At 37.5% G+C, this 27,375-nt stretch overlaps 1 protein-coding gene across 17 annotated transcripts in view; it reads right to left on the bottom strand.

Moving 5' to 3' along the window:
• LOC147349325 (uncharacterized) overlaps positions 1 to 27,375 on the bottom strand; it is a 226,912-nt gene that overhangs the window by 70,498 nt on the left and 129,039 nt on the right. For 8 of the 17 annotated variants that reach the window (XR_015150346.1, XR_015150347.1, XR_015150348.1 and 5 more), the window contains one exon: positions 7,665 to 7,748. Coding sequence is in view for 6 of the 17 variants with exons in the window: in XM_086365224.1 (XP_086221350.1) it covers positions 7,665 to 7,748 (84 nt within the window). In the remaining 11 variants the exon portion in view is untranslated. Of the gene's footprint in view, positions 1 to 368; positions 454 to 7,664; positions 7,749 to 17,706; positions 17,830 to 27,375 lie in introns of all 17 variants that reach the window. The other 9 variants (XR_015150342.1, XR_015150339.1, XR_015150340.1 and 6 more) reach the window with 3 other exon arrangements.

Raw genomic sequence — 27,375 nt, 5'->3', positions numbered from 1 at the left:
ACAAATAAAAAAACAAATATAAATACCATGTTGACAAACATAAAAACCGTGTTGAGTCACTGAATTTAACAGTATCATATCAGTTGAAAATTTGTGAATGGCAGGGACATAAGAACAAAAATGCATGCAGCCCTATGGTCCTTAAAACCATCCAAAGTCAGTCAAAGTAAATACTGCAGATCCCCCTCTTTTGAATATTACATCTGAATGCTCTATTAGAAATTTCTATTCCAAATGCCATTACCATTATTTCATTTCTCTGTTATTTAAAAGGGCTTCTCAGGTGGCTCGGCAACCTGCAGGAGATGCAAGTTCAATCCCTGGGTTGAAAAGATCTCCTGGAGAAGATAGTATTCTAGTATTCTTACCTGGAAAGTTCCATGGACAGAGGAGCCTGGCAGACTACAGTTCATGGGGTTGAAAAGTGTGATATGACTGAGCAACTAAGCATGCCTGCACACAGAACAGAGGGGATGGAGAATTACCAATTACCAAGAAAATGTAGGTTGAAGAGAGTCAACATTTCTCAGTAAGGCTCCTCCATGCCTAGACCCATACAAGCCACCAGGGACTGTTATCTGATCAAAATTAAGCCTATTTTCCAATTCATTTCACTAACTTTAGTTCAACCTTTTGCTTTCTATGAATAGAACTTGCCTAGCAAAGTACAATTTCTAAACAGAGATGGGGGGAGACTAGATAACATTACATAAATAGTATACTATTTCTATTCTTTTTGTGTCGGGGGAAAGATGTTAAACCAGTCCATTTTCTACCTTCTGTACCTACTTAACAGAATCAGAGAAATATAACACACTCAATACATGGCCAGTCTGGGTAACATTTCATTTCTAAGGTTTCAAGGTAGTGATAGAAATGACTTAAGAAACCTACATTTGACCTAATCTTTCACAGTATCTAGGGCAGGCATTTTATACAGATCAGTAAATGCTTCTCTCAGTAGGATTGTAACATTTACTCACACAATATAAAAGAACAAAGACTAATTCTCTATTAGCATTTGTTGGTAAGGAGACAATCTTATTTGATCTGAAACCAAACTTGAAATCATTTTTTGGTTCTACTATTTTCTGAAAATGACCAAGCCGTGTCATATGACTTGGTCTCATAAGGCAGAACTTCATCTAAGGCCGTGCTTCCTACTGTGTGGTCTACAGACAAGCGATATCAGCATCACCTTTGAGCTTGCTCAAAATGCAAATTCTCCTACCCACCCCAGGCCTACTGAATCCATATCTTCAACTTAACAAGATCCCCCAAGTAATTCATATGCAGATTAAATTTGAGTGAGAAGCACTGGTCTACATCAGTTGTTCTCAAAGTGTGATCCTCAACAAGCAGCATCAGCATCATCTGTGAATTTGTAAAAAAATGAAATTCATCAGCCCAACCCCAGGTCTACTATACTTTTTAACAAGTTCTCCAAGTGGTTCTTATGCACATTATACTTTGAGAATGAATCATTGCCCTAGATCATTAAATTCTGATTTCATTTTGAGTATTTTCTATGTATTAACTCCTCCTACTACCTGTTCCTTTTTCACACCTGCTAAAAAGATAGCCTTTTTAACACATTGTATGACAGAAAGTTCAAAAAGATTTGTATATTAGCTGTTCTTGGAAAGCCCTAGAATCCTCTCAAATATTTAAAACAATTTGAGTGTGGGTTTCCCTGTTCAGGTTTGTTACGCCCCCATCACTCCAGGTATATCAAAAGATATCCTAAAGTTCTCATAATTACATTTACTTATGTCTTCTTTTTTCATATGTATACACACTCACACATACACAAACACACACACACACCATTCAAAAAACAGATGTATTGAATGGCTAGAAAGTAGTCACTAAGTGAATCATATGTTTATATTTAGTAGTTACTGGTTTCCCCTTTCCTTCCAATGTAATAAGGAAAACAGGAAACAAAACCCAGTATCAGAACGAATTGGTGGCAGCAGAGCTTCACAATAATGTATATTTTTAAAGCCACAAAAAAAAAGAATGCTTAAAGCCAAGGTCTCCTGAACAGTACAAATAGGTCAGCCCTCCTGTGAAATATTTGGTTTATACGCAAGAAGCTTCATTTTCACCATCAATCTTGTTCAGTGTTCACCTCCTCTAAGTAGTTTTCTTATCTCTCTGAGGCAGTGTTAGGAGCGCCTCCTCTGACTTCCCACAGAAACAGTGACATGCGTTTATCATATCCCTTGTTATACTGTGTTGTTAATTTTGGTTTATAGCTTCATTCATCAGACTATGAGTATTGTGAAGGTTTGGAACTTTGTCTTCACAGTCTCTGAATAGCTGATAGCAATTATGGTCATGCCCAATATGCTGTAAACATTTTTGAATGAACAAGTAACTGAAACTATTGTAGTAAATATACTCTGTACAGTATAAAAGCTCAGACAACAATAGAAACTTCAGGTATCAGAAATAATCTAAAATAATAATGCATTTCTCCTTATACTACTCGTGTATGGATCTTGTTTGCTTTGTGCCCATGTAAGCCCTGAACAGTGAAATTATTTGCTCAAATTTATATAGCATGATATTGGAAAAGCAGAGAAATATCTTCTTGGTTTTTCCATTGTCCAATGACGCCACTTAAAAGACCATGAATGAACCTACCAATTATGTGCTTTCACACTTAAATAATTATGAAAATTATGTTATGTTTCACCTGAACCTTTGCCTTAGTTTTAGAATGGAAAAAAAAAATTGTTTTTCATTCTGTGCCATCATTTTGAAGCTTCAAAGTTTCTGCTATTGATACAGATTTTCTCCTGTCTGCTTTTGGGTACTACAGAAATTTTCCAGATCTCATTTCACCTTAAAATATCGCTTCCTCTTTCAGTACTTGTCCCTGAATCAGCTTAGAGATAAAGAAGCTATGCGCACACACAAGGAGAGAACAGACAACGTAACATTGCTTGGGAGCATTTCCTTTCCATGTTTTCATCCCAAACAAGAACGTATAATGATGGGAGACCTTTTGCTCCAGACTACTCAGGCTACTGTATAGTAACTTCCTTTTCTCAGATGCAGCAAAGAAGAGTTCAAGCCTCAAATCTTGAAGGGGCGCATCAGAAATTTACCATATTGAAAATCCCAAAGATCTCTGGAACCAGAGAATCACATCATTAACAGTATCACACTTTCACTCCCAAGTTACCCTTCATACTTTAGCTTTCCAAGTAGATTTTAGTTGTAGAAGGCTATTCAAGTGTCATGTTTGAAAAACGGAGATAAAGGGAGAACCCAGGTCTCCTGCACTGCAGGTGGATTCTTTACCAGCTGAGCCACAAGGGAAGCCCAAAGACAGATACAAGAAAAAACAAATGTGGTTAAAATAATGAATATATATATATATATATGAACTTGTCTTTAATAATAAAATTAATCATTAATTTGATGATACACTTATTTGGTTTCTTAGTGAGAACCAAAATGACTTCATGAAACACCATTCCTGGGACTGAGAAAGTGTTTCAGGGCCAATATATTCAAAATGTGCTCATGGAGCTAAAGAAATGTACTGTGTTCGTGTGTGTGTGTGCGTGTACTGCAAACTAAATATGTGGTTTTGAGATCTTGTAAGGGAAAATATATTATTTCTGTATGTCTTCCCCAACTGCATATACTACAAAATGACTGCATAGATGTCATGTCAAAGTCATAATAATTTCTTAACCATGTGGAGGGAGAAAAAAAAATGAATATTGAAAGATGTCGTAAACGTCAGCGCTAGAAAACATTGATTTATAGTAAATTCCCAGCAAACCAAGTCTGAAATAAACAGATTAATTTTAGAATTTAATTAGTTAAAATATCTAATTCATTCAGATCATGGCAAAGATAATTCCTAAAATAAGAGATCTAGAATATATAACTCTGTAAAACTTTGATTCCATGAAATGTGTTAAGATTATTCAGTTTCCTGCTCAAAATGAAACAATGGCACTATAACACAAGAGGAAAAGAAGTTTCTATAACATTGTGAATGACACTGCCATTGCCATATCTATTTTTTTTTTTGCTGTAAATACTGATATTAACTTATTCTTGCTGGTTATAAAAATACTGTAAGAAGAAAAATAGGAAAAAAAACCCAATAGATAATAAAGAGCTTTTTGTGCGTTATTCAATTCTGGTTTAATTCATGAACAGAAATCATTTATGTGTATTTGGTGAAGAATATGTGATCTGGCCAAACAATGAATGGGCTGGGATGTAAGAATCAGCTGTAAGCCTCAGAGCTAAAACTTCGGAGAATTTTTAACTAAATTTAATTTTTAACTAGATTAATTTAATGTTGTTTATGATTTTATAATACTACTATAATCTATGGTAATAGCAGCACAGGCTTTTTATTATTTTGGGAATTCTCAACCCCCTCCTCCAAGAAAATCTGATTTCAGAAGTTCTCACACAGTCAGAACCCTCCCACATGAAATTTATAATCAAAGACTCAGCTCAGAAACACATCTAAATTCTGTTCAAGTAAAATATCTCTCTCCCTTAAATGTTCTCACAGATCAAATCACCATATTCATCCCTACATATTATTTCTGCCATAAAAATTGTCAGTGTGCTTTCAGAAAGGTTTTTACTCTTACAAAATTATTGAGATGTCTATCTGAAAATCAATGGTAGGTTTGGTGACATAATTATTCTAATTTTCAAAAGCCAGGCATTCATAAATGTGGAGCAATGTCTTTTCCTGGTGGTAAAGTTCAGGATCTGCTAATTGGTACAATCAAAGAGAAATGGTTTCAAAGCTGCTGCAGCAGTATGCTCACCTAAATTGAAGCACAAGCTAGGTCCATGGCGAGAAGTGCTCATTTATACATATAAACTCAGAAATTATATTGCCCAATAATCAGCTTGCCTAGGCAGCTGTTCATAGATGTGTCTCTGCTCTATGTACCGAAAAGAAGAGCCATGTAGGGTCTTACTTCTTCACCCTCCAAAGGACAAGTCACAAAACAAATCACAGAGAAGGGACTCAGAAAAACACAGAAGCTGCATCCTTAGCCCACATAAGCTTATTATTTGTTTGTATAGTTATAAGAATTGTATCTGTAAGGCAGAAGAGCACCTAAATAGACATTTCATTTCGGGGGAAAGAAATACAGAGCCTATAATAAAAATATGTTGAAAGCTAGTTATAGTTTTCTGCCTTCAAAGTTCATGAAAGAGATTACAAATAGCATGCACTTTTTAACATCACATTCTATCACTTTTTAAAATATTATATAGAGTATACAATGCATTTTTCAGTTATTGCTTACAGCAGAATAAATATGTCATTTTTCTATATTTCTACTCATAAGGAGAATCCTATGTAACTCCCTTTCACAATATTTGTATTATTAAAGATTTTGTAAGGATACCACAGGTATATTTACATATGTACAACTTGAGGTGCATGGCGAAAAGCAAGTAATCAAGAGCTTCAATTTGGTGTCTTAAGAATTGTTCTCTATTCTTATTATCATGCGATTGTGTTCAGAGCTGGAGAATTTAAAATAGGAAAAAAAAAAAAACCCTTATACTAACAATCACCATTTTTCCTGTAATCAAGTCCATACTTCTTTTCATATTCTTTCACTGGATTGCTTTTCTCTGTTTATTGTTGTTGCTAAACAAGGTGAGAGTTTAGGCGACATTTTCCAATGATGATTTCTTTTGCAATAACAAAATCTTAAACGCAGTCTCTCTTTTCCTCCTGCTATGTGCTATCAAATTCATCTTTGTATGGGAGGCACAACTAAAATGAGTAAATTGCCCTTAGTAGGTAGTACTCTTTTCCAGACACTAGGAAGTAAATTGTCAAAGAGTTACACAGGGTTTTAGCTGCGTGATTCCCATTGACTTTAATGGGAGTTGCAAAGAAAACACCCCACGCAAAGCTTAGAAAAGTAGGGGTTAGTTTTCTCTATGGTCTCCACTGTATTTTGTACCCTCTAGCCTTGAACATTCTCTCTTCACATGCCTCTCTGTTCTCCCCTTCTTTGAACCTTACCCCTAAAAGGATAAAAATCTTGGGCCTTTTCATTTAATCATCCCCAAAGTCAGCCAGTCAACATTCTCCAACCCTAACACCATTTGCAAGATGTACAATTAAACATCTCTTTCTCCATTCCTTACAATCCCAAACCATCCTTTATTATCCAGTTTATGTGGCTAGCTAGAGAAAATATATCTTTAAAGAATATTGTTATAACATTAATTGTATATTTTTGAAACTTGTACTGTATTTCAAATGATATCAAAAATGCCTAAAATTACATTCTTTCCTAGTTGTTAAAAATGACTATTAGTGTTATCACTTTCATCATTATTTAACTTTTATTAGGTTTAGTTTTTCCTGAAAGTTCCCAAAGAGCACAAATATACAAGCCACTGGGAAATGCACCAAGCATTGCGAGGCAGTTATCATAGCCACTTAGGAGCAGTTAAGTGTTTCATAGGACAACTAGTGAACATAATAGATACCATGATGTTAGATCCTGGCAAAATGGGTACACGTTTCCATCATGTCTGGGGAATGAAGGACACCCTTGTCTGTGTAATGGAGACGGCAACACCACAATTGCCTGATGTCACTCTTATATAATACCTCACAACACATACACACACACACACCCTATGGGACTAATTCTCTAGTAAGTGTTGATTGTGGAGACAGCCAAACTAGGCTAGCTTTGAGCTAGATTTTTATGAGTGTTTGGTTCTGTATAGAATGCACAAAAGGCCCAATCTTCGTGCCTACCACTTTTTTCATTACTGTGGCATTAATTACAAAGTAAGATGCCAAGTAATTGGCAAGGGGAACACTACTTGCTTATTTATCAGATACCTTTATCCTATGCCCCTGGCTTCTCTCCTTTACTGCACTTTTATAATAGATTACCAGGGTAGCAATGTAAAGAGTAAAGGGTCTTTCCTTTGCACATTTATAAGCCAACTTACCTTGAATTCTTTGTCCTATTTCAAATCATACTGGCAAGAAAGGATTTGCACTCAGCGACTTATTAATCAACACACCATATACAAACACATAAAGTCTAAAAGAAGAGTATGTTCTGCTAAAAGCAAAAGATTTACTACCAGAAATCTTCCCAGTTCATTCTTGCACCTCTGTACTCATTATTTCTATGAAACACTGTGGGAGTACCCCATAAAACACCAGACCAATCAAGCAAACATCCTGAAAGCTTCTCGCTACACAGGGTACCTCAAAAACAGACCAGAACATATTTTTTCCCAATTTGTTGTCATATTTGCCCCCAGTTATTATCAATCACTACTGTTCCCTCTCTATGTTGATCATGACAAAAGATATGTTTTTCATAAAATAACACATTTGGACATAATAACGAGAACCTTGGTTCCCATCTTCCCTGTTGCCGAATAGCACGTCTCGTGCTGTACAGGCGCAGTTGGCTGTCCAAGGACCCTGATGCCAAATTGCGGAGGATATTCTTGTCGCAGTGACAAATTGCTTGCTGGTGGGCTGTGCAGAGTGTTGTTCTGGCACCATCAGAGTTGTCTACGTGTCTGTCACTTGGTTAGGCTGCTTCAATGCCCCACCGCCGCCCCCTTTCCTTTTCCCTCAATGCATTTTTCAGACTTACCTTTGCTTCCCAGCGAATGGGGGCTTTGACATTCACTTGACAATGAGCCTATGGAAATGTCTCCCGAGCTCTCCGTACAGGTATCTGTAAGGGCGAGAGAAGGATTTTTTTTTTTTTTTTTTTCACAGTGCCATACTTGTTTTCCATACAAACCTACAGGCTGCCATTACAGCCACCCACATCCCGGTTGGCAACGCATTTAGGCAGCGAGCGCCTTAATGAATCCAGACAAAACTGCACAGCATTCCTGACACACAGAAAAATCATGCATTTTAATGGTATTGCAGGGCAATTTATTTCTTTTGTCTGTAAAATGTTGATGGTCAATGTTATCTGATAACATTTCAGCAAGAAGATTATCCTGCTTTGGATCTGATGCTTCTTTTTAAAATTAAAATGATTTCTTTTGTAAGTTTCTAATATTAAGTCTGCTTCATGAATGAGGATCTGCTTTTTGGAAAAATAAAAAAAACGCAGCAATGTAAACGAGTAGACAATATTCAGTAAACAAATTAGCTTGTAAACACACTGCAGGCAATTCCAACAGTGTCTGTTGACTACCTAGGAAGGTATATAATTTAATGCCTCCAGATAATTTGTGGGTAAAGTCTAACCAGCTGACATTTTGAGATAAATAATAAATAATACTCCTATTTCATTACTGAGTTTATAATTAACTATAAACATAAAGGCATTTTAAAAACTATAACTATCAGAGATACGGTACTTAAGATTGTTTAGTGAAACTCAAAAGGAGAATGTAATGAATACAAAAGATGTAGGAGGGCTTTTTTTTTTTTTTTTCATTCTATGGAATGACAGTAGATTTTTTTCCATGAAATATATTCTGCAGTCCTGGTGCATTATTTAAGACTTGAGGATGTATAAAAGAAGCTAATGGGTTTTTTCACAAAGGATAATATACAGTGGAATAATTCTGAAAGGAAATGAACAGGCTTTTAATCTTGTGGCAAAAAAATGTTTGTTTTTGCTCCTCTCATATATGAACGTATGTTAGTTTTATTGTTAAAACTGTAGCCTTGAATTTAGTAGACTCTAACATTCTTATAAATGTTCATGTAAAGATAGTAGATAAGATTTGTTTTTGAAGAAACGGATGAATGGATAGACAGATACTCACTTACATTAATTAGAAGTAGTAATAATAAGGCTGTGAGTAGTAGAACTTGGAGAAAGACTAAAAGATAATAGTTTCTACTCTCAAGACACATAGGTAAAAATTTCACCCCAAAGTGATGTTTAGTTTGTTTTCATTATGAGTGGTGATAGGACTTAAGTCAGCCCTCTGGACTACATGGGTATTTCCAAACTAAACTTATCAAATTATCTTTCCCAGACACTTGTGTGTTTTGTTTTATTCTCCAAAACCTGGCAGCACAAATGTTCTAGCTTTCATCACGTAGGAGCATCCTGTGTGAGGCTATTGATCCTGAAATTGCAAGGGCTTTCTAAGAAGGCTGCTTGTTGGTTCTGCACTGTTGTCTCTGAAGTGGTTAAAGCTTTGTTTGTTTGTTTTGTTCTGAATGGCTCTTAATGGATTAAGCTTTAGGCTTTCACCAAAGCAGTAACTGATTGTAAAAGTAGCAGAAATAAACTAACCACAGGGTGCGTGTGTGTGCTGCCAGAGCAGATTATGACCTTTAAATTCTAAAACTAAGCTAGTATAAATGTGTGTTAAATAAAATATCTCACTATTTATCTTTAATAAGTCTATCCTCTGTAAATTGCCGCAAATTAGGTTCACCAATACCTATAATGGATTAACTCTATTTAATCAAGAATAATTGAATTAAACTATATAATGACCCACAGCTACTGAGATGGATAATATTAATTACAGTTGCAGGATCACATTTTACTATGAAATTAACATGCCATTGTGTTTTGATTCTAGAACTGCTTTTCATAATTTTACCAATAATATTCAAAATGGTGATCCCAAGTTACACAAACCTTGAAAACTATCACTGGGACTTTAAATAATATGTACACTTGTCTTCATAATATTACGCTGTGGTTCTGGGCTCATATAATTAGGTTTTGGTTTGAGTATGATATTAAGTAGAGGATTAATAAGCTGACAAGCAAAGAAACACCCATATTTGGAGAAACAGATGGAAATGCATGAATTTCTAAGACTATTTTCTACAGCGCCAGCTCCTCTCTAAAAGGAGGACCTTATTCAAGGTCTCATCACCAATGGGCAATTTCAGGTGCTGAGTACTCAACTGGAAACATGAAATTCCATGGCACAACTCTATTAATGAGTGCAATGGACAAAACACTACAGATTGTATTCAAGTCACCCTCCTGTTCTCCAGAATGGCATACAGGGCTTCTCTTGAGTACCCCCCTAGCTGCTATTGACAGAAGACAGACTCCCTCTGGCGGAGCTCTTAGATTTTCTAGAGAACAGATATCACCCCCACCCAGGCAAATCATGAACGTATAGAAGAAACGGACTAAATAAAATGGCCTCTACTTCAACTTCAAATAACCCAAGATTCATCGGTCAAAGTCTACAGAGATGATAGTCCTTCCGCAAATCTTCAACATGACTGTTCCACAGAATTGCAACATGGCACCTGGGCCTCTCTGAATGTCATACTTGGAATATTGCATTTTGGAAGTATACCATATTAGAAAGAACTAGGGTACTTTAAATGCAGGATTAAAATCCCTCAATTATACCTCTGGATTCTCTTGGACATGAATATTGAATTTCATACTTATCCACATAAGTGCAGATGAACCATTTGTTTTATTTCTTAGAATCTAAGCTCAACTCACTAAATCTCATGAATTTATGAGGTTCTTCAACAGAAAAAAAATAGTTTTCTTTTTCATAGATGTTGTGCACAAAAGATCCGAAACCTTCAAGGAAGTTTCTAATTCCTGTCTCACACTTGCAGTAAATGCCATCAATTGAACTGAAAGGGGGGCTATATTAAAGGAAATGCATAGGCTCAAAATGAGAGTGCATTTATCGTATAGAGAGAATGATCGATTCTGCTATAATGCCCACACAGTCTTTGTAATTTTCAAAATTCCATCCAGAGTGCTGATATTCTGATGACAGAACTAACTGCCACTATAACTCCAGAGTCTAGCATTAAGAGAGGGATTTCAATGAATGCAATAAAAAAGAAGGCAATTTTTCCCCTTGGCATGTAATATTCTAAAATTAAGGTGGGAAAAGTATTACAAAACCCAGATGAATGCTTTTAGTGAATGACTAATTTGCTAATTGTGTGACACCCAAAAAGCCAAATGTAGATAATATTTATGTAAGAAATGATGATGCATTTATAAAGAGCAAGGCCACTGAGTTCTAATCCTTTCCTAAGACACTGTACCAAAATAATAAGGGCAGGGGGTTTTAAAAGGAGAGGAGTTTCCCCACTCTTTCTTGCCTTTTTTAAAATTTGGGATATCTCTCATTGACCTAATGCATATTTTTCATAACACCTTGTCAAAAGCAAAACAAACAATCTGTGTATACAGAGGCTGCAGGGCCCCTATTGGTTGTGCCTATTTTTCTGATCTTCTTTGCCAATATTTCCTCGTTTCACTTTCTCCATTACTCACACCATCCTGGGCCACATTCTCTTGCACTTACCCTCAGATCTCCTGGACCTCTCTTAACACTCCTTTGTCATAAAGAGAGGAGGAGGGGCACTGAGGAGTGACATGGCCCATGACACACCCCTAATCTTCTTCCCTGTTTACACCACCACCTGCAAATGAGGAGGAAACTTTCCAGAGTTTGAATGAAAGGCTTTGGCCTCTCCTATGGACAGGGATGCACAATACGGAAATTGTGTTTGTTAACCAGGCTGAACCATTAAAAAGATCACACAGGACAGGATAGCTTCAGAAACTCTGAGGAATTTAGGCCATACCAAGTTAATTAAATGGGAAGCCAATAAATCAGGTGAACTTTGCTGACTGCCCCTCAAAATCCAACAGCCCAACATTATACAGGATCTTTAAGAACTGTAAGAGCTATGAAATTTTGCTTTATTTTCTTTAAATTTCATGAAAGAGTACGTGGTACATTGGCAATACTCCATCTGACAGCAGAAACATGTTTGCATTTTAGAAAGAAAGCAGAAAACCATCCAGGATTGACTGTTGATAAATTGATTTCAAAAGTGTTTGGGTTTTAAATATTACATTAGAAAAACGAAACACAATTTTGATGCATTAAAAGAAATGACTCCCCAGGTTTTCATTGCATCCTTATTCCAAACAGAAAGAGGAACACGATTGGAAATATGGAAAAATTAGGTTAAATGCTAAAAGTGTATTTCAAATCTAATATATTAAGGGTTCTTCTTTATACAACATAGATCCTATAGAATAACTTGGGTAATTGTGAAAGATCTACAAAATGTATCTGATTCAGGGATCATAAAAATGATGCGCACATATAAGTAACTTAAAAAAATATCCTTTGTAATAAGAACATTCCTTCACACATGTGAACTGTGAATTATTCCAGGAAAGGAATTTCAAAGAAGATATTTATTTGTATGTTTTCTGTAGGCTTTGCCTTCTCATTTTATCCTCCACATTTTGAATAAAAATGCTTATCTCCCTCCCAGAGATTCTATGGACTTGCCCCTTCATATCTGTGTATATGTATATCATAGAATGTTTGAAGTGCTAGAAATATATTTCCAAATAGCTCAGCATAAGACTACTTTTTTTTATTTGTCGGTGTATGTGTATGTATACACATACATATATGTGTGTGTATGTATACCACTCACTCAGTGATTACAATCTGCCATTGTGTTTACTTGACAGTACGTTTTTTCATGAATTAACTTTAATAGAAGGTACATATTTAGTATAATAATCCAAGCTAGAGAGGTAGACAAAAGATCATGTAGATGGATATAAATCTAAACACAGATGTAGATGTAGATACTTTGATTCAAATTTAGTTGAAGTCAGGGGGATCAGTTTTAGCATGAAATTACTTTCTGCTCTTAGGTGGATGTTTCTAGGCCTTATTTCCCTTGAGATAAACTGCATGCAATGATTGTTATCTGTTTTTAAAGTAATTATGAATCACAGATACCATGGCTCTTCATGGTTGAAAAGGGATTTAAATACCAACTTTCAGCATAAATGGATGGCCAATAGTTTCTCAAAATTTATTCAAGAAGCCAGAAATTACCAAGAGATAGGAAATAAATATGCAATTATCGTCCAGACCCTGGGTTCTGAATTCTTTCAGAAGAAATTTTCAGTCACACTTGCATCTCTTAAGTCCTTCTCTATTTCTACAATAGTTCCAGAGCGTTGCTCAGCGCCATAGATGCTCAGCAACATGGATGTTGACTGACTCCCTGTTCTTAAAGCAGAAATCATTTCTAGCCTAGGTTTCATTGCTGCCAATTCTATTATTTTTTCCTTGAAGAGCCACAATCTCTAACTCTCATTTTGGGAGACTCTAGTTCATTCTGAAGTGTAACATACACACACATACACAAGTCATTTAAGCTCTAACTTCAAAAATAAATGCTATGCCATCTCTCAATACCGCCTACCTATCCTACCCCAAACACTGCCCTCCCACTTTTTTTCCAGAAGGAATTTGAGTGATGGAAAGAATAAGGAAAACATATTTTGAAATCAAACAAAAAAATGTATTATAACTCCTTAAAATAAATCACTGTCGTAGATGGCAGTGATACTAGTACAAATGAACTAGTGATCAGAGGGTTTTTTTCTATTAGACAATTTCACACATACACACACACACACAATCAACTGGGGTTGGAACATGGACAAATTAACAGAGCACCATATTTGAAGCACCTACTATGTGTCAGGCCCCAGATATAAATTCATGAGGATGAAGAGTTTTACAAAATCTGAGAGAAGTAGATTTTTTTGGTCTACCCATTCTATATAAATTGCTTTAATCCATTTAAAGGTAAGATATCTCCAATAATAGGATATTAGGCATTTTGTGCTATTCGACTTTGATAATGTACTTTGAAAAGAATGCTTGGCACATAGGAGAAAGTTAAATATTTATTGAATGAGTGAATGGTTATAAGTACTTTTCAAAGGCAAAATAAATCCTCTGCCACTTCTAATGTATTTGGAAAGACATCAATAAATGGCTATTGTAAAGAAGAGTGCAGATGCTAGTTAAGATAATCTAACTGTGTAGTAGTTTATTTATTCTGCTATTGAATTTTTGTTCAGAACCCCTGGAGGAAAACTTTTGTTGTGATTACTTCCAGGCTGGCAGTCAGGGACTCTACTCCAGAACAAAATCTCAAACCAAGCCCATGTCCTCTCTTCGTGTCCCTGCCAGTTAACCATCCAGTTGTTAACACATTTTAAAATCTGACAGGTTATTTCACTTCCAAAATGATACTAAGAGTCACACATGTCAGAACTCTACTTGATAAGTTGTGTTCGTTTCAAATGCGGTATGTGAGCACTGAATCCTCACTCTTAAAATCCTGCAAAGTATATCAATAATTATGCCAAATCCATCCAACAGTTGATTGAGGTGTTTTCAGTTTGATATGAGTGTCAAAAAGCGAACATTTACTTTATTCAGATCTTTGCCACATATATTGAATGGAAAAAAAGTTCATTCATACATCAGAGTCATCCCTAATACTAGAAATTAGGAGAAGGTGTCTCAGATTCTACACACATTTTCTTTGTGGTTACAGGTGACTGTGTCACCTGGCACCCTGTCCTTTATTATATCCAATTATATCTGTTATATGTAAAAGTTTTAAGGATACAAATTTGTATAATTCCCAAGTGCTTTACCAAGGAATCGTTTTTTGTTTTTTTTAAGATTAATGCCTCTTTAATTGTAAAGTAAATGTGATAAGGAGATCTACCATGATCTCTTTTTTAGGCCTCTTCTGACATAATCTTTCATGTTCCTACTGTATCATCAGTGGCTGAATTCCAATCTGAGAAAATTCAGTGATGGAAACTCTTTACTTGGGCTTCCACATTTATTTGTGACATCCCCAGTTTGTAGCTATGTTAGTGCTAGAGAAGGCAGCAATAACCAACGGAGAAAACAGGAGTAAAAAAAGTTTCATATTTAAAGTGATATCATAAGGCACCAAGGTAGCAATCCAGGAAGACTCAAAATCAATTTTTAACTGAATCAATGTGAACAAAAAAGAGAAACTGAGGAAAAAAAAATCATGTCTAATAAAAAAGAAACAAATGTTGGAATGGAGAACATGGCTGTATATATTAAGTTTACAAAGGCAGACATTTAAAAAGGTAAAACAATGTTTTGATTATAAAACTCTTCATAGGTAAGTTATAGATTAGATACTGCAGATAAATTGATCTCTGGTATATGCACATTTTTTTCAAACGTTAATTCTTGGCAATACATTTGAGAATAATTATCTCGTAACTGTATTTGTTTCCGTTCTAGAATTCTTTCCCTGTAAAACCCCCTAGTCATGGGCAACAGTGGGCTGAGGTTAACATCTACACATAGATTCATCGTCATCTTTTAATTTTGTGGCCTTGAGCCTTTGACCCAAAGAGATGCTGGGAGTTCACAAGGGCAGGACTAAAAGGAGCAAACACTTGTCTTTTGGAGCCCAAGCCCTGACCTTAAAGATGTAAAATGAATTGCCTACTCCCGAGGATATTGTTATAGTCAGGTATGTGAAAATGAGCAGTAGGAATGTGAAAGAAAGACAGACAGGAAAAAAAAAGAGAGAGATGGGGGAGGGGCAGAATGGGGTAAGGAAAAGCATTTTAAAGATTTTGGTTTGTCCTTAAGTATTCACAGTATATTTTATACTTCTTTTTTATTGTTGTTTAACCATTGTCTACTTTTAAAACTGTAGATAGAAAAGAGAGGCTTCTGACTTCTCAAGAATTGCTGTGAAATTTGGTTACATACATTATTCCAACCCTGGGGGGTGGGGGAGAAACAATTATAGTTCATTATATGCATCTCAAGTTGTTTATTCCTTACGATGCACAAGGATAGTTTAAGGACTTGTTTCTGCCAAGAGCTTTTTCCCTCCCCCCAAATAATTTCACAACAGAGTAAAAACACATGGACTTTATATAAAATAAAAATAGAAGTGATATAAGGGTTGTATTTTTATAGCTGTATTTGAGTACATTTCAAATGAATGTTTGTTAAACAGGGGGAAAAATCAGACTGGCATTGTCGTGATTCTAAGCGAATTAGGTGAGGCAGGAACAGGAAGAATCTGAGTAGCTTGCATTTAATTAGCACTTACTGGTACAAAATAAATTAGACAGATTTGTCTTGTTTTATGAGCAAGATCCTGTTTTTCTATTTCATTTTCTTTGTGCTTTTGGTAAGGACGGATCTGGCGCTTTGGATACTAAATAGGCAACTAATTCAATTGGTGCTTTCTCCGAGGGTCTGCTTGCAAACCGGTGCCAGACTCACTGGTCCTTTGTGTACTGCCCGCCCTGCATGTGTCTGGGCTCCCCTGGCCAGTCCGTTTTTTTGTCTCTGATGGTTAATAAGCTTTGAGCCTAGTAGTCAAATGTGGTGGGAACGGGGACAAGACGAGGGTCCTTAGTGAAGGTGTTTGTTGTTAAATAGAACAATTCAGCTGTCTCTTTAGAAAACTTGACAAAAGGAAATGCTCCCTGCTGAAAATTTTCTTAGCCTGTTGCACAAAAGATGAAGTTTGTTTAAGAAATTGCTGCTAAAGAAAGCGTCAACCCATTAAGGTAATTATATGGAACCTGTGCCGTATAACAGCTTAATTGATGTTAATGTTTGTCTAATTGGTGATTGGGAGAGTGCAAAGGACTAAAGGTCTTCCGAGCACTTTCAGTCACGGCTCTGAAAGGGGCTCTTCTGGTTTTCACAGTTATAACAATGCCTGCGCGTCTTTCTCAGATTACGCCTTGTTTTCAGCCCCTTACAGCATTCTGCTCTACTACTTAAAGCGTAAAATAAGGGTGAAGAGCCATTGTCTAATGCAGCCTTTTTCAAAGAGTGTTTCTGACAGGGATTGTTCTAGGAATCAGGCAGGAGAGAAGGGAGTGTGAGAGGTGAAAGCCACTATCACCCACTTGTGTCACCTCCCCAATGAGCAGCAAGAGCCGCCTAATTGCTGCATCTGTTTTTTTTTTTTTTTTTTTCCTCCAACCCTCCATTCTCTTAAACAAGATCCTTACACCAATGCCACATGTTCCTGTGGAATCTATCAAACAAAACAAAACAACAACAACAAAAAAAAAACCACCCCAACCTGGCTGACATTTTTAAAAATTGGCATAAAAAGAACCGTTAGGGAAATGTACACAACGATTAAATGCATGCACAAAAATGTATGAAGTTTTATCTTTTCTAGGAATTCACATTCTAGTATGGACATATTTACAAATAAAACTAGACAAAACAATTCATGTGTGTACCTAAACATGTATTTGTGACTTTCCTGTGCAAAGATAGAGGCATGATTAGTGCAGGGATTCTTCTGCATGCAGACATATAGATTTGGAAAGCTTGCATCTGTTCTCATGTGAGAAAGTCATTTAAATGTGTCTTCCATCTTTACGTGTTTTTTTTTTTTTAAGTCATAGCAAATATCACTGATCCAGGTTATAAACTCAAATGCTTAAATATTTTGCATCCCGAGATAAAGTTACTGAAAAGCCAAGACTTATCTTTAAAAAAAAAAAAAATCTCAGCTTACACACTCATTCATTCACACACACACACACACACATACAATCCATTCAATATCCCCCATCTCTGAAAAGTTATAGTTCAAGCTTTTCAATTTTTATGTTTTACATTTCCTATATTGAACAGATTGATATTTTCCTGTTTGTTCTCTTCAAGATTTCTTTTCTACATACAGAGTGTATTCATATGCTATCCTAATGAGGAAATGACGAGTTTTTATCAACCTTATTAAACATACACCCAGAAGATATCCATTTTAATAAGGGGCCAATTACTAAGTGTGTCTTCAGTTAGAAAGAACTTAGCTTTTACCTTGTTCTTTGGCTCTCCATGTCTCTAATTAATTGAATCTTGAAATCGTTGGACTTTCAGCTTAAGAGAAGACTGAAGAAGGGAACTTAACAACACTGCCTATTCCTTTATGTCTAGAACGGCCTAAAAAAAAAAAAAAGAAAGAAAAAAAAAAAACACCTGTAATGCTAAAAGACTCAGGCTTTTGTCTGTTTCTAATATTACTTTTCTGCCTAATTGCCATCACTGCCACGTACATTAGGCCCTTTTTCAGCAGGGTTAAAACAGGGCCAGTGATGAATGGAAAACTGATTGTACTGCTGTCAAACTTGAATGTGAGGCTTATTCTAGAGATAGAAGTATGAGGAAAAGGACAGAGAATTGCACTTCATTAAAGCTCTACCAAGCTGATTGGAGTGGAGGAGGTAATTGAGATTTAAAGTGGCATTCCCATCACACTGTCCCTTTTTCAACTTAACAACTGTCATTCAAGCCACATAGGGCAACAATTGGCCAGATTTCCCAGCTCTTCTGAGTAATAAAACAGACACTCACCTTCTGGCTATTCGTTTTACTTACTTTGTTCTAATTTCCAATTCATGTGTCATTAGTGAACGAAGATTGACAAGAAATAGCTTTGACCTCACAGATTTGACCTTCAACCCCAGAGACCCAACTCTAGTCTGAACATAGGTTGGAATATGCTAAGAAACACCTTTCCTTTGCACAAGAATGAATGGCAGTTTTTTCATCATTGTACCACCCCCTGCCTGCCACTACATTTAGACTATGAGACATGTCAACTGCCTGTCACAATTACAATAGACACAGCGCACCAGAATTTTCCCCAAATCCAAGGGGAACTTCCTGAACAAAGAGTAAATTTTATTGCACAGATTTTGGAGACCTCCAATTTGTAGAGCCATAATGAATGCATCCCACAGACAAATAGGTAGTTGTTAATTATCCCAGCAATTTCTTTTTTTAATGTGCTAACAACACAGCGTGCTAAGCCTTCATATCCTACACTGTTACCTGATGATCTCATCACATTTGAAAAGATGGTAGTCTGGGAAGAAGGCATTATTATAGCAAGTATGCATGACAATAAGTTACATGATTATAATCCCTTATTATCACGGTTTAATAAAAAGAAAGTGTGATATTTTGGAAGCAGATGGGCCTGGCTATACCTTTACTGCACCAACTAAAGTTCACCTATAGTATCACTTTAAGATAAACATATTTTCCTTGACTGATTATTCAAAAGCGTGTACATATTAATTTTGTGTCAAAAAATGCTGTGGATTAAAAAAAAATGCTGAGGGGCAAGACTTATGACCCAAATAAGAGCCCTCAATAAACTTAAAACTAATTTATACCTTTTACATGGTTTTGAATAGAAACTGGATCCTGGAAATCTATCAGAGTGAGGAAAGGATTACGGTTTCTTCATACTGTGTAACAAAACATTGGGATGATTCTAAAAAAACAGAATGAGATATACCACTTTCTTGTCCCAGATGTTTGAAAAGTTGACTGTTTCCTTCCATGATAAAACATTTTGAAAACACTGCCAGGTTACTGCTTTGACTTCATCTTAATGAAACGTGAAGTCATTTTCATTTTACCAGCAATATTCACTCTGCTGCAGTTTTGTAAAAATCAGGGATAAATGACTATATTGACTTCACTGTAGTGGATGTTACAGTCATGTGGTTTTCCCTTGTAATATTCTAACATGGATTTGCATAGCTCATTGTGTTTTACTGTGTTTTCTGAATTTCTTACTTCTGTTGCTAAAAACGGAGGACACATTGCATTTTCTTACAGGAGGAGGCATTAACTTTCATGAGAAATCACAATTGTTACCACATCACCTGTAAGTACTCTTAAAGCTACTACCTTCAGGACATTTAAATAGGAAACTCAAAGAACTGATTTCTTTTGAAGAAGGTGATTAGCATTGAAATACATGAGAATCATTTCAGACTAGGACACATTTCCAGTGTATGACATAGTAAGAGTTTACTAATAATTCCAAAATTCAGGGAGTCTCTTGTGGATAGAGCATTCCTTAGTAGATCTGTGTCACTATTATGGGTGAAACATGCTTTCAGGGTAATGACAATAACATATTTACCATCACTTTGTCCTGATGCATGTACTCTCCCTGTTGTAACTGTGATCATCCAGCCCAAAAGTCAAAAAGCTCTTTGTATTTGGAATTTTGCTTTCTCGTGGCTGAATTTTCATGTCTTTATAGATGAGAGAAGGTTAAAACTTATAGTTTTATCTCAACAGCATATGGTCAGCGAAAGAAATAAACCTCAGACTGTTGGTAGCTTCTGCAGAGATGTCTTTTATCCTACACTTATGACAATTAACCTGTGTTAGAGAAGCTAACAAGAGTTAAACCAGAGGTCAAGGGTCAGGTCCCTGTCAAGAGGAAGTTATTCTTCAGTCCACTAAATCTCTTATCATTTTCATCTGATGTGATATCCACCCGTCAGCCAGAGAATGAAGGCCATTGTCTTATTCTAAGTGCTGCACTTTCTGCCTCAAAGACAACACATTTTTATTACTTTTCCTATAATTACTGTTTTCTAGATTGAAAATTTCATTTTCAAAATAAATACACTGAACTAATATTATTTTCAGACTAAAATAAAAATGAGAAAGCAATGTTGAAAACAAGTTTTGCGTATTCACCTTTGTTTGATTTAATGCACATATATTGCGAATGAAGTCAAAAGTGTCAACCAAATGAATAATTAATTGAGTAGCATCTGGAGAAATAACAAATGGCAGACTAGCTTGAAAATATAACATGTGCCTAAATGTGTGTCTACAAGTGGGCAGGCTCACCCAGGTATTATGGACTAGCACCATATCCAGCTAGCAAGTATGTTTCTGGAATATAATACAGCATTGTCTGAGAAATATTTTCATGATGGACTTTAGTTGATGTCCATGTGTATACATGGTAAGACCTACTTATACCTAGATACAGTAAAATTTCATTTAGAATGTTGTGTAGGCTCAGCCGTCCTAATAGTACAATATGCAAACTGCAATTCCTCTTGTCATGAGATTCAACTTGTAAGGAAAAGTTATCTCAAGGATTAAAAAAAAAAGAAAAACAGGTATCTCAAAGCATTAAAAGAGTAGAACATATAGTTTGAGTCATAAGGTTAAAGGTGGCTGAGTTCAATTGTTCAGACCTTCTCTTTCAAAACAAGGATACTGAATCACAAAGAAGCCTCATGCTCTCCTCTGTCCGCAGAGAACTGTAACATCAGTCTGGAGCATTTTCATATGCCTCTTTCCTTCTGACAACTATAAGAATAACATGGGCTTCCCTGATAGCTCAGTTGGTAAAGAATGCAAGAGACCTCCGATGGATTCCTGGGTTGGGAAGATCCACTGGAGAAGGGATAGTCTACCCACTCCAGTATTCTTGGGCTTCCCTTGTGGCTCAGCTGGTATAAAGAATATGCCCACAATCCAGGAGACCTGAGTTCAATCCCTGGGTTGGGAAGATCCCCTGCAGAAGGGAAAGGCTACCCATTCCAGTATTCTGGCCTGGAGATTTCCATCATGGGGTCATAAAGAGTCAGACACCACTTTCACTTTCACAAGAATAGCAGAGGGGGTTGGAAAGTTTTCGAATGGAAATCAGGGATCATATACTTTGCTCAGATTTACTAAGTAAGTGAAAGTCGCTCAGTCATGTCTGACTCTTTGAGACCCCATGGACTATACTGTCCATGGAAATCTCCAGGCCAGAATCCTGGCGTGGGTAACCTTTCCCTTCTCCAGAGGATCTTCCTAAACCAGGGGTTGAACCCAGGTCTCCCGCACTGCAGGTGGATTCTTTGCCAGCTGAGCCACAAGGGAAGCCCTACGGGCTAATTAAATAGCAGGAGTCTCAGTTCCCTAGCTGTCAAATGGGAGTGAGAGGTCACTGTTCCCATTCCTGTGGATTTTTAAAGGCTTAACAGCATTTCTCTGCATCCTCACTACAGATAGAAACCTCTCCTCTCTGCTCCCTAAAAAGAGTTTTATCTTAATTCCTAATAAAAACATATATATTCCACCCTTATGGCCTTGATTTTTTTGAGAACAGGAATGGGTGGTGCTTTCTTCATTTTCCCCTCCAGGTACTTAACAGAGTGCCTGTTGAATTAATGAATGAAAGAATCTTTCCAAGGTGATTATACATCTTATTTTTGCCTATTCTTTTCATGTTTAATTATTAATAGGCCCCATTCACTTTCAAAAGTATGCAAGTTTGGATGATGATTAAATAGCGTTTATTATTTCCTTAATGGAGACTTCTTCCATCACCATATGGAAACTACTTACGTCACTAGTTTACTTGAGATAAATTAATACTCACTCCCATTTCTCTTTTCTTCATAACATAACTCCAGTTCTTTTGCCTTTCTTTATTATCTTTTAAAGTTTGGAGATTATTTTAGTGAACAATTGAAGCACAGATTTGGCCTTCTGCATTCACTGTAAGCCAATATTTAAAGCACCCTGCTGTGTTCTTGCCTGGAGAATCCCAGAGAAGGGGGAGCCTGATGGGCTGCCATCTATGGGGTTGCACAGAGTCAGACACGACTGAAGCGACTTAGCAGCAGCAGCAGCAGCAGCAGCTCCCAAACAGGGAACTCTGCAGTTCCCTATATGGTTATAGGATTCTAATAAATACAGTCCTATCCTTTGATGGGTCTCCCAAATTGAACCTAAAGGGCTCACATTATTTACTAATTATTATTTTAGGTCACCAACTCTCTGGCTTCTTAATCATGGCTGTACATAAGACTCTTATTACAGTTTGGGGAAAAAAATAACTCTCTACTAACAAGCAGAAATAAACAATACATTCCAATAGACCTTATCTTGGGAAACACTAACGCTGTAGAAAGGACCCACTTGAAAGGGTGAGGATGAAATAATAATCTTGTCCTTATAATAACAACTGTCATATAAATGACATCTTAAAATAAGCACATGGTTCAAAAGTTGGTATACTTGGTCTCTGTTTCTGAGTATAGTAATATATTAGATAGAAACATGACCATTTCTGATTTCATAATGAAAAAAAAAAGAAAAAAAGACTTTCCTAAGAAGCCACTCCCAAATTCAACCATCTCTTTTCCCAGCCTGGTCATCCTTTTCACTGATGCATTCAAACATTCTACATGCTGATACATTAAAGATTCTGATATGAAAATGAACAAACAAAAAATAGAGGAAAATGTGGTTTTGTAAGACAGAACCTTTAACTTATAATAACATTTTCAATACTTCTCCAATTGAAATGTGGACATTTACTGTAGGCTCTTTAAGAACCTACACCACCATTACTAGCCTCATATATTAAATATGTGACTCAGTTTTAGCTTTTAAAATAATATGTAAGCAAATGTCTTCAGATACTATTCAGAGTAAATGAGCTGATTCTTACACTGGAATAGCCTGGCTGCCTTCCATTTTATTTTAGTTCTACTGGTTTATATTCTTCATATCATATCTAAGTAAAAATAGAGGGAAACCTCAGAGGAAACTTACATGGCAATCACTTCTGATCAGCCACCGGCTCAGTCACCAACCCATAGAATTGCTCTTAATAGGCATATCACAAAGTTTAAAGGCGAAAACAAGAATATTCCTATACATTTAAATGTTTTTTAGATCTTTAAGGTAATTACACTTTTAACCTTATTTCAGCTTCAAAATAAGGTGGCACTAGTGGTAAAGAGCACGCCTGCCAATGTAGGAGACAGAAGAGACTCAGGTCTGATTCCTGGAGTCGGGAAGATCCCCTGGTGGTGGCATGACAACCCACTCCAGTACTCTTGCCTGGGGAATCCCATGCACAAGGAGCCTGGTGGGCTACAGTCCATAGGATCTCAGAGTCGAACACAACTGAAGTGACTTAGTGTGAATGAAGGAGCAAAGATAGACAAGTCAAAATAACGATACTTTCTTGATCTCACTTTTTTTATTTTTAACATTTCCCTATGGTCACCTGTAATCAAACTTGAACTCAATACTTTCCAAAAAGTTAAAAAAAAAAAAAAAAGCTATTAACAACAAAGGAAAGAAAAAGAAATGTCTGTTTCCATGCATGAGTTATATACACTTGGGCAAAGGAAATTTGGAATCTTTTCAAAACATAAAGACCTGAATTATTTTTGTGAAAGGCTGGTATATTCCTCGCAATGATCCATAAACAATGTTCTCCTTCTCCATATTAGACATGAAATAAACCCTCTTCCCTCAATGCAAACCATGAAAACCCACCCCTAAATGATCTCAGTTAAATACATGGCAATCAGCCTCAAAATCTATTCAGCTGAGCATGAAAAATCAGAAAGGCAGAAACACATTGACTTTACCTTATACATTCTATAAAGAATTAAAAAGTATTCAAGCAGAAGAAAACAAGTATCTAAAGAAAGGAGTTTGATGTCATTCCTCGCCTCCCCTCGGGTTTGTTGATTCAGATGTTCTGGTTCCTTTTACTTTTAATATTCTCAGAGATTCTGGCTCAAAATGTCAGTGCAGGAGAAAATCCTGAACTGACAGCTTACTGCGGACACACCAAGCTAAGTATCCAATGTCCTCAGGGAAAAAAACGAAACTAAACTAAAAAGTAGTGGAGCGACCCCGTCACATCAGCCAAGGAGAGGGAAACCACCCCTAAGCATATAGGGAAGGCAGTCCATCTGGCCATGAACTGCCATGGTCACCCATATCAGAAGGGAACTCAAAACCTAGAATTTCTCCCTAAGGAGCAACGAGTTTGTATCTCACATGATGCACGCCAACTTTTAAGACCCAAGCCAGAGAGAGGACACCTCTCACAGAAGCAGCCCATTGAAAAGTGCCCAGAGCACAGGTGAAAGAGACTCGTTTGCTAACTTTAAAGCTTTGGCCTGAGGGATAGTAGTCTTCCATTTACTATCCAGGGATGGAAGCTAGTGGGCGATCTTCCTTCTTTCCCCATGCCTTGCTGAGGCTAGAGGTTGCCATCTTTTTATTGTTTTTCTTTTTCTTCCTGGGTGGTACCTTTGCACTTCCCCTCTGCCTCACTTAAGCCAGCAGGCACCATCTTTGTGCTCTTCCTCTGCCACACTCCAGAGTGCCCGTATATCCCAGAGGGGAGCCTTGGAAAATGAGTTCTCCTAAATTTGAGTTCCATTTTCCTTGGTTGATACCCTGTAAATAACCTTTACTCTGCTACAGGCATGCTTCCCTGGTGGCTCAGATGGTAAAGCATCTGCCTGCAATGCAGGAGACCCAGGTTCGGTCCCTGGGTCGGGAAGATCCCCCTGGAGAAGGGAATGGCTACCCACTCCAGGATTCTCGTGGAGAGAATCACCATGGACAGAGGAGCCTGGTGGGTACAGTCCATGGGGTCAGAAAGGGTGGGACAGGACAGTGATTAACATACACAGCTGCAAGTACTCGCTGCCAGAGTATGGCTTTCTGTACCACGGGCACATGAACCCTTGCTTGGTTACAACTCTACATGCATCTGGCAACCTAGTTTTTGTGGCTGCCACTTAGAGGTTCTCCTTGAACACCTGGCTCTGGAGGACAGGCGGGCTTGCATTCCTAGGACTATTACACTCAGAGAGAAAGTTCTCCCTGGACTACCACTCCCAGGGCACTGCAGGGAGAGCAGATGGACACACACCCTTAGTCTTCCTGAGAAAGAGGCCTATTTGCTTGTCTAGGAACTGTGGCCTGAGGGACAGGCTTTTGGTTTGGCACTGGGGACGACAGAAGCACTCTCAAGGAACTGAGGCTGGGGATGTGGTCACTGTGCTTCTCCTCTGCCTTGCTCCAGCTCAATGGTATCTTCCAGAAGTAGCCTTTTTGGTGCCCTGATCTTTGTGGCTGCTGGCAGGGACACGTCTATATCACCTGGCTCTGGCGACCAGTGTGGCTTATGATCCTTGGTCTCACTGGACTGTAACCAGTGAAGAAAGAGTTCGCAAACAGCTGCCAGACCCAAGACACAGCAAAAAAGCCACAGATCAGGAACTCAATCTTTCTGTGAGAGAAGATTGTTAGATTACAGCTGCAGCCTGAGGGGCAGGCTTTCAATTAAACACCTAAATGAGTGTGTTTAGTTGCTCAGTTGTGTCCAACTCTTTGTGACCCCATGGACTGTAGCCCACCAAGCTCCTCCATCTGTGGGATTTTTCCAGGGAACAATATTGGAATGGGTTGTCATTTCCTTCACCAGGGTATCTTCCCGACCCAGGGATCGAACCTGAGTCTCCCACATTGCAGACAGACCCTTTACTGTTTGAACCACCAGGGAAGGCTTAGGGCTGACTTCGACCCTTCTTGAGACCTCAAAGGGTGGGCACTATTTCACACTCTCCTGCCTTGCTCTGGTGCCAGTATCTCTTGGAGGGAAACTTTTTACCTACCCCAGTTTCTGTGTCTGGCATATAGTATTCCCTTATTATCCATTTGATGACTACAGGGTCTGTAGTGATATCCCATTTCATTTGCCTCCACTTTCATTTATTTTGCCTCCACTGAGGAGTCCCTGACTGAGAGGATAGGAGTCGTTCATTACTGACACCACAGGGTGGGAGAAGAAGGTGGGAAGACCCCACCCTAGCTGGGAAGCAGACTGGCACCTCATTACAGCTAGTTGAGGGTTTAAGTTCAGGCTCTCCAGGTGTTCCCTACTGACATCATTCATAGGACTGACGTGGTGGGCAGAGAGAGTGCAGGGCTCATTACTTCTTAGTAGGGGATAAAAGTTTCATCTCTCCACTCAACCATCTCTGGTACCACTCCAGCAAGAGATTTGAGGAGCCTCATTAAAGCCTAGAGAGGGTGGAATTCTAGGCTCCCCACTTAGCCCTTACTGGTCTGAGTAGGGGCTCAGTCACAAATTTTTCTGCAATGTTTTGGCTAAAATTAAACAGTCTTTGGACTTCCCACGTGGAGCAGTGGTAAAGAATCTGCCTGCCAATGCAGGAGACACAGGTTCAAGCCCTGGGTCAGGGGATCCTCCAGAGAAGGAAACGGCAACCCACTCCAATATTCTTGCCTGTAAAATCCCACGGACAGAGGAGCCTGGAAGGCTACAGTCCTTGAAGTCTCAAAAGAATCAGACATGACTTAGCATATAAACAAAAACAATTCAAAGCAGTTATTGTGTAAAAATTATCTGTCTTGCTAGGCTGCCCCTTTCCCGTCATTCGATTGGAAAGCAGGCTTTTGTTAGGGCTTATTGTGTCTTCACCAGTTGGCATTACTGGGATACCAAATTCCTGAGCTCTAAGTTTATAATATATGAAGCAAAAGGAGAGGTAGTAAACACTCCTAGCCAGTATGTCTTTTTCTCTTCACTTTTCAAACTCTCCTTACGTTTGTTCTACATGTATGTCCAGGGTTTTTCATTTCACTCAGGGAAGAGTTTCTTTATCTTTCCCCAAGTGGAAGTCAATCCATGTTATTTTTTGTAACTTATAATGGTTTTATTAATAGGCCATATATTATTTTGGTGATCATCCACTTAGAATATACTAAATGGACTAAATGAAAACTTCTTTCTCAATTAGAAAATTTAAACCAACTCACCTTGGAAGTAATTGAATAAGCAAAGATAAACTCATGTTGATAAAAACTACCTTAATATCA

Source organism: Bos grunniens, chromosome 21, assembly GCF_055505025.1.
Source record: "Bos grunniens cultivar Pamir isolate PY7600 chromosome 21, Bosgru_T2T1.0, whole genome shotgun sequence".
NCBI classification, from domain to species: domain Eukaryota; kingdom Metazoa; phylum Chordata; class Mammalia; order Artiodactyla; family Bovidae; genus Bos; species Bos grunniens.
The sequence above is the reverse complement of the archived record's forward strand: the minus strand, read 5'-3'. Positions and strand labels throughout refer to the sequence as shown.